The 11738-nt window shown below is 56.8% G+C and overlaps 2 protein-coding genes across 5 annotated transcripts; one reads left to right on the top strand and one right to left on the bottom strand.

Annotated features, from left to right (window-relative positions):
• Nucleotides 1-6616: 6616 nt before the first annotated feature.
• On the bottom strand, nt 6617-9832 carry CD2BP2 (CD2 cytoplasmic tail binding protein 2). The gene is made up of 7 exons (XM_004586881.3): nt 9814-9832; nt 9206-9300; nt 7966-8104; nt 7722-7879; nt 7174-7612; nt 6982-7088; nt 6617-6892 (listed from the first exon to the last, which is right to left on the bottom strand). The coding sequence occupies exons 2-7, from the start codon at nt 9278-9280 to the stop codon at nt 6782-6784; spliced, it is 1029 nt and encodes a 342-aa protein (XP_004586938.2). The 5' UTR covers nt 9281-9300; nt 9814-9832; the 3' UTR covers nt 6617-6781.
• Nucleotides 9833-10060: 228 nt separating this feature from the next.
• LOC105941917 (sesquipedalian-1-like) lies at nt 10061-11627 on the top strand. Of its 4 annotated transcripts, none has more exons than XM_012927471.2 (2): nt 10061-10593; nt 10714-11627. In XM_012927471.2, exon 2 carries the CDS (start codon nt 10737-10739, stop codon nt 11400-11402), a length of 666 nt encoding a protein of 221 aa, XP_012782925.2. In that variant the 5' UTR covers nt 10061-10593; nt 10714-10736; the 3' UTR covers nt 11403-11627. The 4 variants fall into 4 exon arrangements, with proteins under 4 accessions (XP_012782925.2, XP_058536499.1, XP_058536500.1 ...); XM_058680516.1 differs by having other exon boundaries at nt 10061-10579; XM_058680517.1 differs by having other exon boundaries at nt 10061-10491.
• The last annotated feature ends 111 nt before the right edge of the window (nt 11628-11738 follow it).

Consider the following 11738-nt stretch of genomic DNA (forward strand, 5'->3'; position numbering starts at 1 on the left):
CCCATATGGACACCGGTTTGTGTCTCAGTTACTCCACTTCCCATCCAGCTCCCTGCCTGTGGCCTGGGAAAGCAGTTAAGGACAGCCGGAGGCCTCAGGACCCTGCACCCGCATGGGAACCGGGAGGAAGTTCCTGGCTCCTGGCTTCGGATCAGCTCAGCTCCAGCCACTGCGGCCACTTGGGAAGTGAACCAACGGATGAAAAATCTTTGTCTCACCTTCTCTCTGTAAACCTGACTTTCCAATAAAATAAATCTTAAAAAAGAAAAAGAAAGAAAGAAGGAAAAAGAAAAGAAAAGAAGCACAGAGGTAAGGCCGCCTGTGGGTGACCCGGCTTTGTGCCTTCCTGCCCGCGCCCAGGTCTGCTGACGGGACAAAAGCGCCCTGGCTCTGGGGAATAGGCCGTCAGGCAAACGCAGACACGAGGCATTTCTAGGAACTCAAGCTTATGAATCAAAGCGAGAATCTGCAAAAAAAAACAGGCGGCAACATCCATGAGCACACACCATGGGGAGGTCGCCTTTAACCAACAGGCGATGACCTTCGGGAGCCAGCAGGACCCAGTCAACATCAGGCCTCGCGGCCATCTGCGGGGGAGCAGAGTCCTCTCGCTGCTCCTCCTTGCCTCTGTAACTCTGCCTTTCAAATGATTAATCTGTCTTCTTTAAAAAGTGCTTATTTTGATGCAAAGAGTTGAAATGTATTACATAATTTTATCATAATACACATCTTCATGAATTTCTAAAATATTTACTTATTTTTATTAGAAAGGCAGAGCTACAGAGAGAAAAGAAGGATCTTTCATCCACTGATTCACTCCCCAAGTGGCCGCAATGGCCATTGCTGAGCCTTTCTGAAGCCAGGAGCCAGGAACTTCCTCTGGGTCTCCCATGCGGGTGTGGGGTCCCAAGGTTTTGCTACTCCCTCCTACTGCTTTCCCAGGCCACAAGCAGGGAGCTGGATGGGAAGCAGGGCCATTGGATTAGATCTGGCACCTATCTGGGATCCCTGTGCATGGAAGGCGAGGACTTTAACCTCACACCTATCTTTTCTTAGGGACTCAGCAGTGGGCAAACACCGCCTCTTCTCTTGAAGGATGGAGTCACACTCTCAAAGGCTGAGTCAGATCAGAGGGAATGGATGGCAGTGGAGGAAGAGAAATGACCTGAGGCCATGCTTGCGGGCCTCGGACCTGCACATAGAGGAGGGGGCGGCAGGCAGGGGCTGGAAACACAGGCGAGTGGTCAGGACCGAAAATCAGCCCCACCCTGTTCCATGCAGGGTCTCCACAGGCGGCTGGGGGAAATTATCTAAAGGGCAGGCAGAGCCAGCTAGCGCTGGGGAGGGTAACAGCCATGCTGTCATCCCCAACCTAGCCAGCTGCCATATAATAGGGGAGAGGCTAAAGACAGTCTGAGGTTTTGAACCCCACTGCAGAGAGGCTGCCTTAGGCCTGGGAAGCTAGTCCAGAGACACAGGGTGGCAGGGCCACCACGGTGAGGCCTGACTCCTACGGCAGGCGCACCACTCATGACAGGCACAAGCATAGAATCGCCACCGTGAGGTCCAGCCTGCAGAGGAATTCCTGTGGTCAGAGGCCTCCAGGCCGTCTGGGTCTCCAGCACGCTCCGGGTGGCACAGCTGAGGCTCAGGGCTCCCTATCACCCCGAACCTGGTTCAAGTGGCTGCACCAGGGGTCATACAACCTGCTGCATGAGGTCCTGAGTCTGTGCACCTCCAGATCTTGGCACAGAGGCAGGGCGGGACAGCCAAGGCCTAGGGCCCCCACCTCTGGCCAGCGCCCACCCTGACCCTGCACAGCCTCCATCCTCCCCCACCTGAGGATCCCCTAATGGCTGGGAAACAGCCAAGCCCAGGGCAAGAGGCTGAACTGAGAGGGGCCAGGCCTCCCGAAGGCAATGACATCAACCACAGCTTTGATCTAAAGCCCTTCATGTGTTTGACCATGACTCAGTGATACCCTTTGGAGCCGGAAGAACCTCAGCTTGTTCCCTGAGAGAGGCACCCACCTGCTACCTATGTGGGCCACACCTCACCTCCTTGGGAGGTGCCCCAGGCCACTCCCCGTCTGGCTCACAGAGGGGACCAGGAAGGAGTTGACTCACTCCCTCCTCCAGCCATCAGCACTGAGTTCCCATCCCCACCAACCTGCAGTGGTCACAGCCCGGGTATAGCCGCTGTGGGGCTGCCACAGACATCTGTGATCTGTGCCTTGTGTGGGCACTGGGGGTGGAGCAGCCGCCAAGCTGGGGCAGTGCAGATGGGAAGCTGTGAGGAAGAGGAGGCTGAAGGCTGTCATACAGTGAACCTGCCTTTCCTAGGAAGATGCTCCTGGCGGGGCCTGGAAAGCCACAGTTCAATGGGCTGGAGCAGGAGTGGGAGGGTGGAGCGCAGAGAAGGAAACTGAGCAGGAGCAGGGCAGTGCAACTCAGTGCCTTGGAGACTTTAAAAAAACCCAGAACCCCGGGCCGTGCAGTGGCGTAGTGGTTAAAGTCCTCACCTTGCACGCCTGGGATATGGTCACTGGTTCTTGTCCCGGCGGCCCTGCTTTCCATCCAGCTCCCTGCTTGTGGCCTGGGAAGGCAGTTGAGGATGGCCCAAATCCTTGGGATCCTGCACCCGCATGGGAGACCTGGAAGAGTTCCTGGCTCCTGGCCTTGGATTGGCTCAACTCCAGCCGTTGCAGTCACTTGGGGAGTGAACCATCAGATGGATGATCTTCCTCTCTCTCTCCTCCTCTCTGTATATCCACCTTTCAATACTTACAAAACAAACAAACAAACAAACAAACAAAAAAAAACCAAACAGAACCCGGGCGTGGTGCCATGGCTCAATTTTTAATCCTCCTCTTGTATGTGCTGGGATCCCATAGGGGCGCCAGTTCTTGTCTGGGCTGCTCCACTTTCCATCCAGCTCCCTGCCTGTGGCCTGGGAGGGCAGTAGAGCACAGCCCAAGGCCTTGGGACCCTGCACCTGTGTGGAAGACCTGGAGGAGACTCCTGGTTCCTGGCTTCGGCTCGGTGCAGCTCCAGCCATTGCGGCCATTTGGGGAGTGAATCAACAGATGGAAGATCTTTGTCTTTCCTTCTTTCTTTCTGTAAATCTGCTTTTCCAATAAAAACAAATCTTTAAAAAAAAATAATATAAAACCCAGAACCCAGTTCTGATCACCAGTGAAGACCAGACAAAACCACGCGTCAAAATCCCTTCAAGGTCAAGGGCACAGGGTGAGTCTAAAAGCTGTCAGACTGGGAGAGGAGAGGGAGGAGCTGAGATGTGAGGAGACAGAACAAGTTCTGATGGGACCTGGGGCAGAAAAGGGCAGTGGGCCAGGGGTGGGGAGAGGAATTAACTCTAAATAAAAAGTGTGAGGTTTGGTTAGCAGTGACACACTGAGGTGGGCATTTGGCTAGGCAGTGACGCTCCCACTTAGCAACAACTGCATCCCATAGCTGAGGGCCCTGGGTTCAAGCCCTGGCTCTGCTTCCATGCCAGCTTCCTGCTCATACACTCCTGGGAAGGAGGTGGCAGGTGATGGCTCAAGGACTCAGTCCCTGCCACCCACCTAGGAGAACTGAGTAGAGCTCTGGGCTACTGGTTTGAGCTGTTGTAGGGGTTTGGGGGTGACCAGTATATAGGAGCTGCCCGCCTCCCTTCCTTTCAAAGACACAAATATTCTTTAAAAAACTGCCATGCCATGTGCTCATTCACTGGGCAACATGGGAAGGCAGGCCGGAGTGTGGCGCACTGCCACGGCACCATGCCCAGCCAAAGGACCCAGACACGAAGGACCCACAGCATTTGATTCCGCTTATCTCAAATGCCCAGGATAAGCCAGAGACAGGAAGTGGCTGCCGGGTGAGGTCATGTGGGGAGAATGCAAAGGGATTACTAATGGGTCAGGTTCCTTTTAAGGCAATAAAAAAATGAAATTAGATGATGGTGATAGTTGCATAGCACTTAACATATTCCTTTTCCAAAGGATTTCTCTTTATTGGCAAGAGAGCGCTACAGAGAGACAGCTAGAGAGATCTTTCATCCACTTGGACCTGCCTCTGCTGCTTTTGCCAGCTGTAAGCTCGATTGGAAGTGGAAAAGATGGGAACCGAGGCAGCACCCATGGGATGCTGACACTACCGGTGGAGGTTTAGCATGCTGTCATCATGCCAGTTCACACTTCAAATATAACAAAAACCACCAGGGTGTATGGATCATACCTTGAGATCTAAAAAAAAAAAAAAAAAAAAATGGCAACGTGGAGGGTAGACGCTTGGGCTCAACCCTAGCCCCAGCTTCCTACCCTGGGAAGTCATGGTGGCAGCTCAGGGAAATGACGTTCCTGCTCCCAACCTGGGACAGGTGCACAGAATTCCCAACTCAGCTGCAGCCCAGCCCAGCCTGGTTGCTGTGCGCATCTGAAGAGTAAACCAGAGTGGATGAGCACTCTCTCTTTAATGCAAAACTATTTTTGGAAGTTTTGTGTAACTCTAAAAAAAACTGTTTTAGTAGATACAAAACTTACCCAAATATAGTACACATCGATTATATTCCACATCCAATTTTTTTTAAGGCTTATTTATTTTTATTACAAAGTCAGATATACAGAGAGGAGGAGAGACAGAGAGGAAGATCTTCTGTCCTGTCCGATGATTCACTCCCCAAGTGAGCGCAACGGCCAGTATTGCGCCGATCCGAAGCCGGGAACCTGGAACCTCTTCCAGATCTCCCACGCGGGTACAGGGTCCCAATGCATTGGGCCGACCTAGACTGCTTTCCCAGGCCACAAGCAGGGAGCTGGATGGGAAGTGGAGCTGCTGAGGATTAGAACCGGCACCCATATGGGATCCCGGGGCGTTCAAGATGAGGACTTTAGCTGCTAGGCCACGCCACCGGGCCCAATTTCTTTTTAAGATTGACTTATTTTGAGCCTGGCACAGTAGCCTAGCCACTAGGATTAGAACCTGTGTTCACACGGGATCCTGGCATGTGCAAATCGAGGACTTTAGCCGCTAGGCTACTGTGCCAAGCTCAAAATAAGTCAATCTTAAAAAGAAATTGGGCCCGGTGGCGTGGCCTAGCGGCTAAAGTCCTCATCTTGAACGCCCCGGGATCCCATATGGGAGCCGGTTCTAATCCCCAGCAGCTCCACTTCCCATCCAGCTCCCTGCTTGTGGCCTGGGAAAGCAGTCAAGGACCCAAGGCCTTGGGACCCTGCATCCGTGCAAAAGGCAGATTACAGAGACAGAGAAAGATCTTCCGTCCGATGATTCACTCCCCAAATGGCTACAATGTCTGGAGCTGAGCTGATCTGAAGCCAGCAGCCAGGAACTTCCTCTGGGTCTCCCATGTGGGTGCAAGGTCCCAAGGGTTTGGGCCATCCTCGATTGCTTTCCCAGGCCACAAGCAGGGAGCTGGATGGCAAGTGGGGCTGCTGGGATTAGAACCAGCGCCCATATGGGATCCTGGCGCTGGTTCAAGGCAAGGACCACAGCTGTTAGGCCATCGTGCTGGGCCCATAACTAAGTGTTTTGAGCATCATGGGAATCCATGCAGTTTCTTCCCAATACTTTCCATGAACCTCAAAGATTCTATCAGATGCATGGACTTCAAACTTTTTGGATCAAAATAAACTTATATTGCAATTTCATTTATCAATTGGAGTGGAGACCCTTGCTAGAAGGTCAAATACATGCAGAGTCCCTGTTTCCTCGTGTCCAGCCAGCCTGTATTCCCATGTCCCCTGGCTCTGACCCTCAGCTGATCAGTGGCTAAAGGACCCTGCACACACTCAACCCCACTCCGCCAAGAAGGGTCTGGGAATCAGGCCTACTCCCTGGAGCTGCTTGGGCCATGACAACCAAGCCCCATGGCTCTGTCTGTCTGCTAATTATGAGGCATGGAAGAAGTCCAGGGCATGGCAGAGCCCCAGCAGGGCCCAGCAGGCAGCCAGAGTATGGAAGGCCAGGAGAGGCCAGGGTGACACTGTGGGGTCACGACACAATCCCCCTCATCCTCAAGGTCTCCCTTGGTCTGGCCCAGATTTCCAGAAGGCCCCGAGCCAGGTCCTCTGAGCATCCTGGGCTCCCGCCCATGGTCATGGACAGGAGAGGAAGCCGCTGCACCTCCAAGGCGAGGTCTGGGAGAGGCACTCCCTGGGACTGGGCCAGCTCTGTGAAGTGTGCCCTCTAGTGCCTCACTGCCATTGTGTGCCCATGTAACACCAGGGCTGGTCCAGGAGGCCTCAAGGGGCTTGGCAAGTGTTAACACTAAGCTTGTACTTCATCCAAGGGAACTGCTGCAAAGGCCAGTGGGAGTGAGAATGGAGATGACCCTGGTGTTCAACCTTGCTGGCGTTCAGGCTCTCAAGGACACAGCCTGATCTTGGCTCAGCAGTCCCACTCCTGACAGCCCACCAAGCACCCTGTGAAGACATCCACAGAGAGCCAGCATTGCCTAGGGGTAGGGACGTTACACGACACCCATCAGGCCCTGGTGAACGAAGGCGAGGAGGTTCCAGAGGTCAGAGAGGCTCCTATAAGTGACACTCAGCAGGGGACATGGCTGCTGGCCCATCAGCACAGCCCAGGCCCTCAAAAACAACTCAAGGGTTTTATTGGCGTGGGGTGGGAGGCGGAAGAAAAAACGAAAAAGAAGGAAACGGACTGAAAAATGGCCTCTAAGATTCTCACTGCCCAAGGCAGCTGGGGGCCAGTTCCACCAAGTCCAGCAAACGGGGGCCCCAAGCGGGGCCCTCGGCAGATCAGGTATAAAGATCGAAGTCAATGCGTTTTGAGTTGTAGAACTGCCCACCAGGAGGATCCAGCTTCCGGCAGTAGACACCATCTGGGAAGTAGCCTTCACTCACCCAAGTCTGCAGGGAGAGAGAGGTGGGGAGAGGGCAGAATTGGGGGGAGGATTGACCCAGGGACGGGGTAGGGCAGGCCAGGTTGGAGTGCCTACCTGCATCTGGGCGCTGCTGAAGGGCCCGTAGAGCTCGGCGTCCCCTGTGTTCTCCCACTTGTACTCCCACATCACGTCCACCAGGCCGTCTCCTCCAGCCTCAGCCTCTGTGGAGGTAGCAGCAAGAAGCCCACTGAAGCCCCTGTGCCCCGCCTCCTGTCAACATTGCCCTCCACTGCCCGCCGTATTTACCTCCTTTCTGGACAGGGGTTGGGGTCTCCAGCTCCCCCTCTGTCACCTCCTCAGCAAACATGTCCAGCGAGGGTGGTGGCGTGGAAGCTTGGGATCCCTGGGTCTGGCACCCCAATCCCTTCAGCCGCATGGCCAGCCGCTCCCTTGTTTCCTGGTATACACCAAGGTTGCCTCGGGCCACCATCTGGTCAGCCAAGCCAGATAGCCGGTCCAGTCGCTGGGGGGAATTGGGCCGCCCGGGCCCCTTGCTGTTCCCCTTGCCGCCTCCTCGGGCCCCCAGGCGCCTCAGTGCCCCAGCCACTGTCTCTCTTGGTAGGAGCAGTTCCAGAAGTCCCTCCAAGATGGCCTGGGCGCTCATGGGCGTCTGGCCTAGGCTATCTGTCTCCTCCTCCAAGTCGGACGCCGGGCGCTGATCTGGTGGCCGCTCCTTGATCTTCACCTGGAATGGGAGGCAGGGAGGCGGTAATCCCTGACCAACTGCCTCAGGTTGCCCAGATCCAGCCCTTGCCACCCCCTCCCCCAGCCGTGCCCAGTCCTGGGCCACATACCCAATCGATGTTATCCAGCCAACTGTCTCGGATCTGGGCATCCCGGTTCAGGAAGTAGTTGCCGTCAGCATCGAAGTGGCCTTCCTCCATCTCTTCCTGCAGGTTGAAGGGTGTGATGCGCACGCCCCCCTCGCTGGGGAGCGTGGCTGCTTCTTGACCTGCATGAAAGACACAGGCACCCCAGGCTCAGCACATGGTGACAACACAGGAGCGGCCTCCACCTCCAGCCCCCGGGTCAGCTCACCTTCCACGTCCTCCGAGGCCAGGATGTCATACTTGCTGGCTCCCTCCTCCTCCTCCTCATCCTCCTCATCGCTGTCCAAGGAGTGTTTGCCTTTGAAGCGGCTCCCGGGACCCCCTGCCCTGCTCACAGGGTCCACCAGCTGTGGGCAGGAGGCAGTGGGTGAGAAATGTGGATCACTGGGCCCAGCATGATGGCTCAATTAGCTAATCTTTTGCCCACAAGCACTGGCACCCCATATGGGAGTCAGTTCATGTCCCAGCTGCTCCACTTCCCATCCAACCCCCTCCTTGTGGCCCGGGAAAGGAGCAGAGCACGGCACAAAGCCCTGAGACCCTATACCCAATGAGAAACTGTAAGGAGTTATTCCAATAGCCTTCCCTGGACCCGGCGCCATTCCTTCTTCCTCACAGCTCATGAAGTTCCCGCCGGGCTAGCTACCCACCAATCAGATGTAACCTGGCATTCCACCTGAATCCCACCCCAATCTTCCAGCCCCCTCCCTAACTCTGCCCACTTGTCAATCATCCCTAGGCATTCACCTGCAGGCGCCAATCCCCTGGGGGCCTGCCCTCAATCCCTCCCAATCCCCACCCCCTATACCTGGCCGACAAAAGGCTCCCCCAGGTGCGGCCCGCTCTCTTACCTCTCTTTTCCCGGCTCTTACCTCTCTTATCCCGGCTCTTATCCCTCCCCCTCTTACCCCGCTCTTACCCCTCTCTTCTCCCTCTCTTCTCTCTCTTGCTTTTCTTTGCTCTCCCGTTCCCCTCTACCCATTCCTGCCCCGTTGGAATAAAACCTCCAAAAGATACCTCGTTGCGTCTGGTGTTTCAGCTCACGGTAAAGAACCAGGTTGTGGGAATTAGCTGCGCGTAATAATATCGGGATAATATCGTAATATCATATGAACTAGAACTCTATCATCTTTTTAAATAACTAACAGAAACCCTGAGAAAGCTTCTGGCTTTTGGCTTCAGAATGGCTCAGCTCTGGCCACTGTGGCCATCTGAGGAGTGAACCAGTGCGTGGAATGTCTTTTTGTTTGTCTCTCCTCTATAAATCTGCCTTTCCAGTAAAAAAATAAATAAATCTTAGAAACAAAACAAAAACAGAAAAGAAAACAAACGCAGAGCTGCTTCAGCTGCCAGGATGAAAACCCTGCAAACACTCCCTCCAAGCAGTTCTCCGTGGCTCCTCTCACCACCCCCTGCCCCCACTCCTCTCCAGAGCCCCCACCCCTCACCTTCTTCTTGGGAACACTTTCTTCCTCCTCCTCCTCATCTCCCACACCTTGGAAGGTCACTTTCCTCTTGGACATGATAGGCGGGAGTGGGTCTCCTTAAACGGACAGAAAAAGAGGATGCAGACTAAGGAACTGGGGGAGGCCGCCGACCGGCGAGGGGGCCCCCCTGGCAACCGCGGACATTTTCTTGGCGTTGTGAGAAGTAATGACAACATATACACACTCTCCAAAGGGAAAGCTGATAGCCAGGACAGTCCCCCTCCCCAACCGGACTCGGTTCAGGATCCCAAAGAGTTCACGGAGCTGGGCGGAAGCAGAGGCGCGGGGCAGAGGAACGCCGCCTCCAACTTTCTGCGGGGGTATATGCACCCCGGCTCCGCACGTGATCACGCCCACATCCGGCCCCCGCAGTCGGTGCGCTCCCCGGCCCGGCGAGCCGGCCGCCCGCTCCCCGACCCGCAGCTCCCGCGGCGCCCTGCTGCTCCTCCTCTTCCTCGCGCCCAATTCCTAATTCTGCGTGGTGACCCCCAGCTGTCCCGGGGTATGAGTACAGATCAGAGGGCGACACAGCCCCGCCGACTAGGACAGCCCTAGCCGCGCGCAATCACCTGCGGAGCTGCGGGACGCGGAGAAGAAAAGGAAAGATGCTTTCGCCAGGGCTACATCCGGGGCACCTGGCCGCCATCACCCGGAAGAATACTGAGAAAGACCGAGAGGCCGGAAGTGGCTTCACTGTGGTTGTTACGACTAAAGGGAAGAGTGGGCGGAAATAGGTAGCGAGCCTCAGAGGCAAACCCCGCCCACCCCGTTCCGCTAGAGGCGTGCGGTGAGCCGCGCGGGGTGTTTGAGGGATGCGCTCGCAAGCCTCGGGGGAGAACCTGGGGCGCGTTCTACTTAAAAGGAAGCCCGGGGTCAGCGGGAGGAGAGATGGGAGCGGAGACCAGGGCTTCCTTCCCCAGTGCAGTTCTCCGCCTGCCTCCTACCGACCATTCGCCCCACGCTCCCGCCATCTCACTGGAATTCCTGCCTCCACTCGTCCACTGTCGGCGGGATCCCCCTGCCAGCCCGAGGTGCGGCCCTGCCCTTCTTGCTGGGGGAAACCTGGCCCACCAAGGCCGCTTTCAGGAAGAACTCAGCTCGCTTTAGGACCCAGGAGGAAATCAGTTGCTCCCCGCCTATCCCCAGAGCAAGTTCCTGGTTTCTGAGGTGGGACAGCCACCCGGGGAGAGGTGACATTGGTACCGGTGCCCTGTGGCCAGGCCAGACGCTCCTGTGCCTGCTCTCAGGTAGGCATGATAAAGGGCACCGAGAGACACCCCAGCGGGGAGATGAAGCCCGACCCCCGGCAAGCCAGGACCGGGGCCCCCTGCCCAGGTGGTAGGCGGGAGGTAGCGGTCAGGCCCCCGCGTGGTGGGACACAGGCAGGCCTGTTTGCCCAGGCGGCGCCTGCAGGAGCGGGGAGGACGCACGCGCAGCCCTCCCCAGGTGACCACTCCCATCTCCTGCAGGGTCCCCTCCCGTCTGGAGCGCCATGAAACTGCACCGCAGGTCTGTGCTGAGCTTCTTTCAGGGGTACAGCACCCAGGCTCCAGACCAGGAGGGCCTCCTGCTCAAGAAGGGGTCCCGGAATTCCAGCTACCAGCGCCGCTGGTTCGTCCTGCGGGGGAACCTCCTCTTCTACCTGGAGCGCCGGCAAGACCCCACACCCCTGGGCCTTATCCTCCTGGAGAACTGCCAGGTGCAGCCCCGCAGCAAGGCCGCTGAGCCCTTTGCCTTCAGCATCCTGACCCCGGGGGCCGCGGAGGGCGCGGGCGGGCGGGCCTACAGGCTGGCTGCAGAGACCCAGGAGGAACTGGGGGCCTGGTTGCAGGCTCTGGCTGGGGTGAGCTGGAGGCGGCTGGCCAGGTTGCTCCCGGTGGTGGAAGCCCAGTACCGGGCACTGTGCCATGCAGCTGGCCAAGAACCCAGCTCGCCCGACAAGGACTGCGGGTTTGCAGCCATCACCAGCCCCACTTCCAGCTTCCTGGAGCTGCATGAGCGCTTCGGGGCACCAATCCGGCTGCTGCTGGGGACACACAGAGGACCCCAGAGAGCCAGGGACGGAGACAGCAGGTCCCAGGCAGAGGCGGAAGAGCAGCAGGAGCCCAGCCCATGTTTGCTGCGTGACTCAGAGGCAACCAAAGGCCAAGCACCCTGACATTGCCCAGCGGCCTCACCAGAAAAACCCAGGCCCTGGTCTCCTACCACCTCCTCCCTAATCCTCCTTCCCAGCCCCTCCATCAAATAACAAGGCAGGAGACAGGCCCAGGGACAGCAGGTTCTTTTCCGATTCCTCAAAGCGCCGCAAGGGGTGGGGCAGAGACAGAAAATGTAAACATCAGGTTCCACCCCCTGAAGGCCAAGGAAAGAACCCTTCCTTGGGGGCTGGAGGGCTGGAAGGATCCAGGCAGAAGGCGGGGGCCTGAGAATACAGAGTGAGGGCAAGTGGGGGAAAGGTCCTAGCCCAATGCACGTCCCCTTAAATAAACCAGAG

This window comes from Ochotona princeps, chromosome 24, assembly GCF_030435755.1.
Source record: "Ochotona princeps isolate mOchPri1 chromosome 24, mOchPri1.hap1, whole genome shotgun sequence".
Lineage (NCBI taxonomy): Eukaryota > Metazoa > Chordata > Mammalia > Lagomorpha > Ochotonidae > Ochotona > Ochotona princeps.

Bases quoted from the DNA above. Each gene is read 5' to 3' on its own strand.
- CD2BP2 (XM_004586881.3), bottom strand. From the start codon at position 9,280: ATGTCCAAGAGGAAAGTGACCTTCCAAGGTGTGGGAGATGAGGAGGAG. The intron at 7,613-7,721 runs GTATGTGGCCCA...CTCCCATTCCAG, and splicing joins GGCTGGATAACATCGATTGG to GTGAAGATCAAGGAGCGGCC. The intron at 6,893-6,981 runs GTAGGCACTCCA...CTCTCCCTGCAG, and splicing joins TCAGCAGCGCCCAGATGCAG to ACTTGGGTGAGTGAAGGCTA.
- LOC105941917 (XM_058680516.1), top strand. From the start codon at position 10,498: ATGATAAAGGGCACCGAGAGACACCCCAGCGGGGAGATGAAGCCCGAC. The intron at 10,580-10,713 runs GTGGTAGGCGGG...CATCTCCTGCAG, and splicing joins GACCGGGGCCCCCTGCCCAG to GGTCCCCTCCCGTCTGGAGC.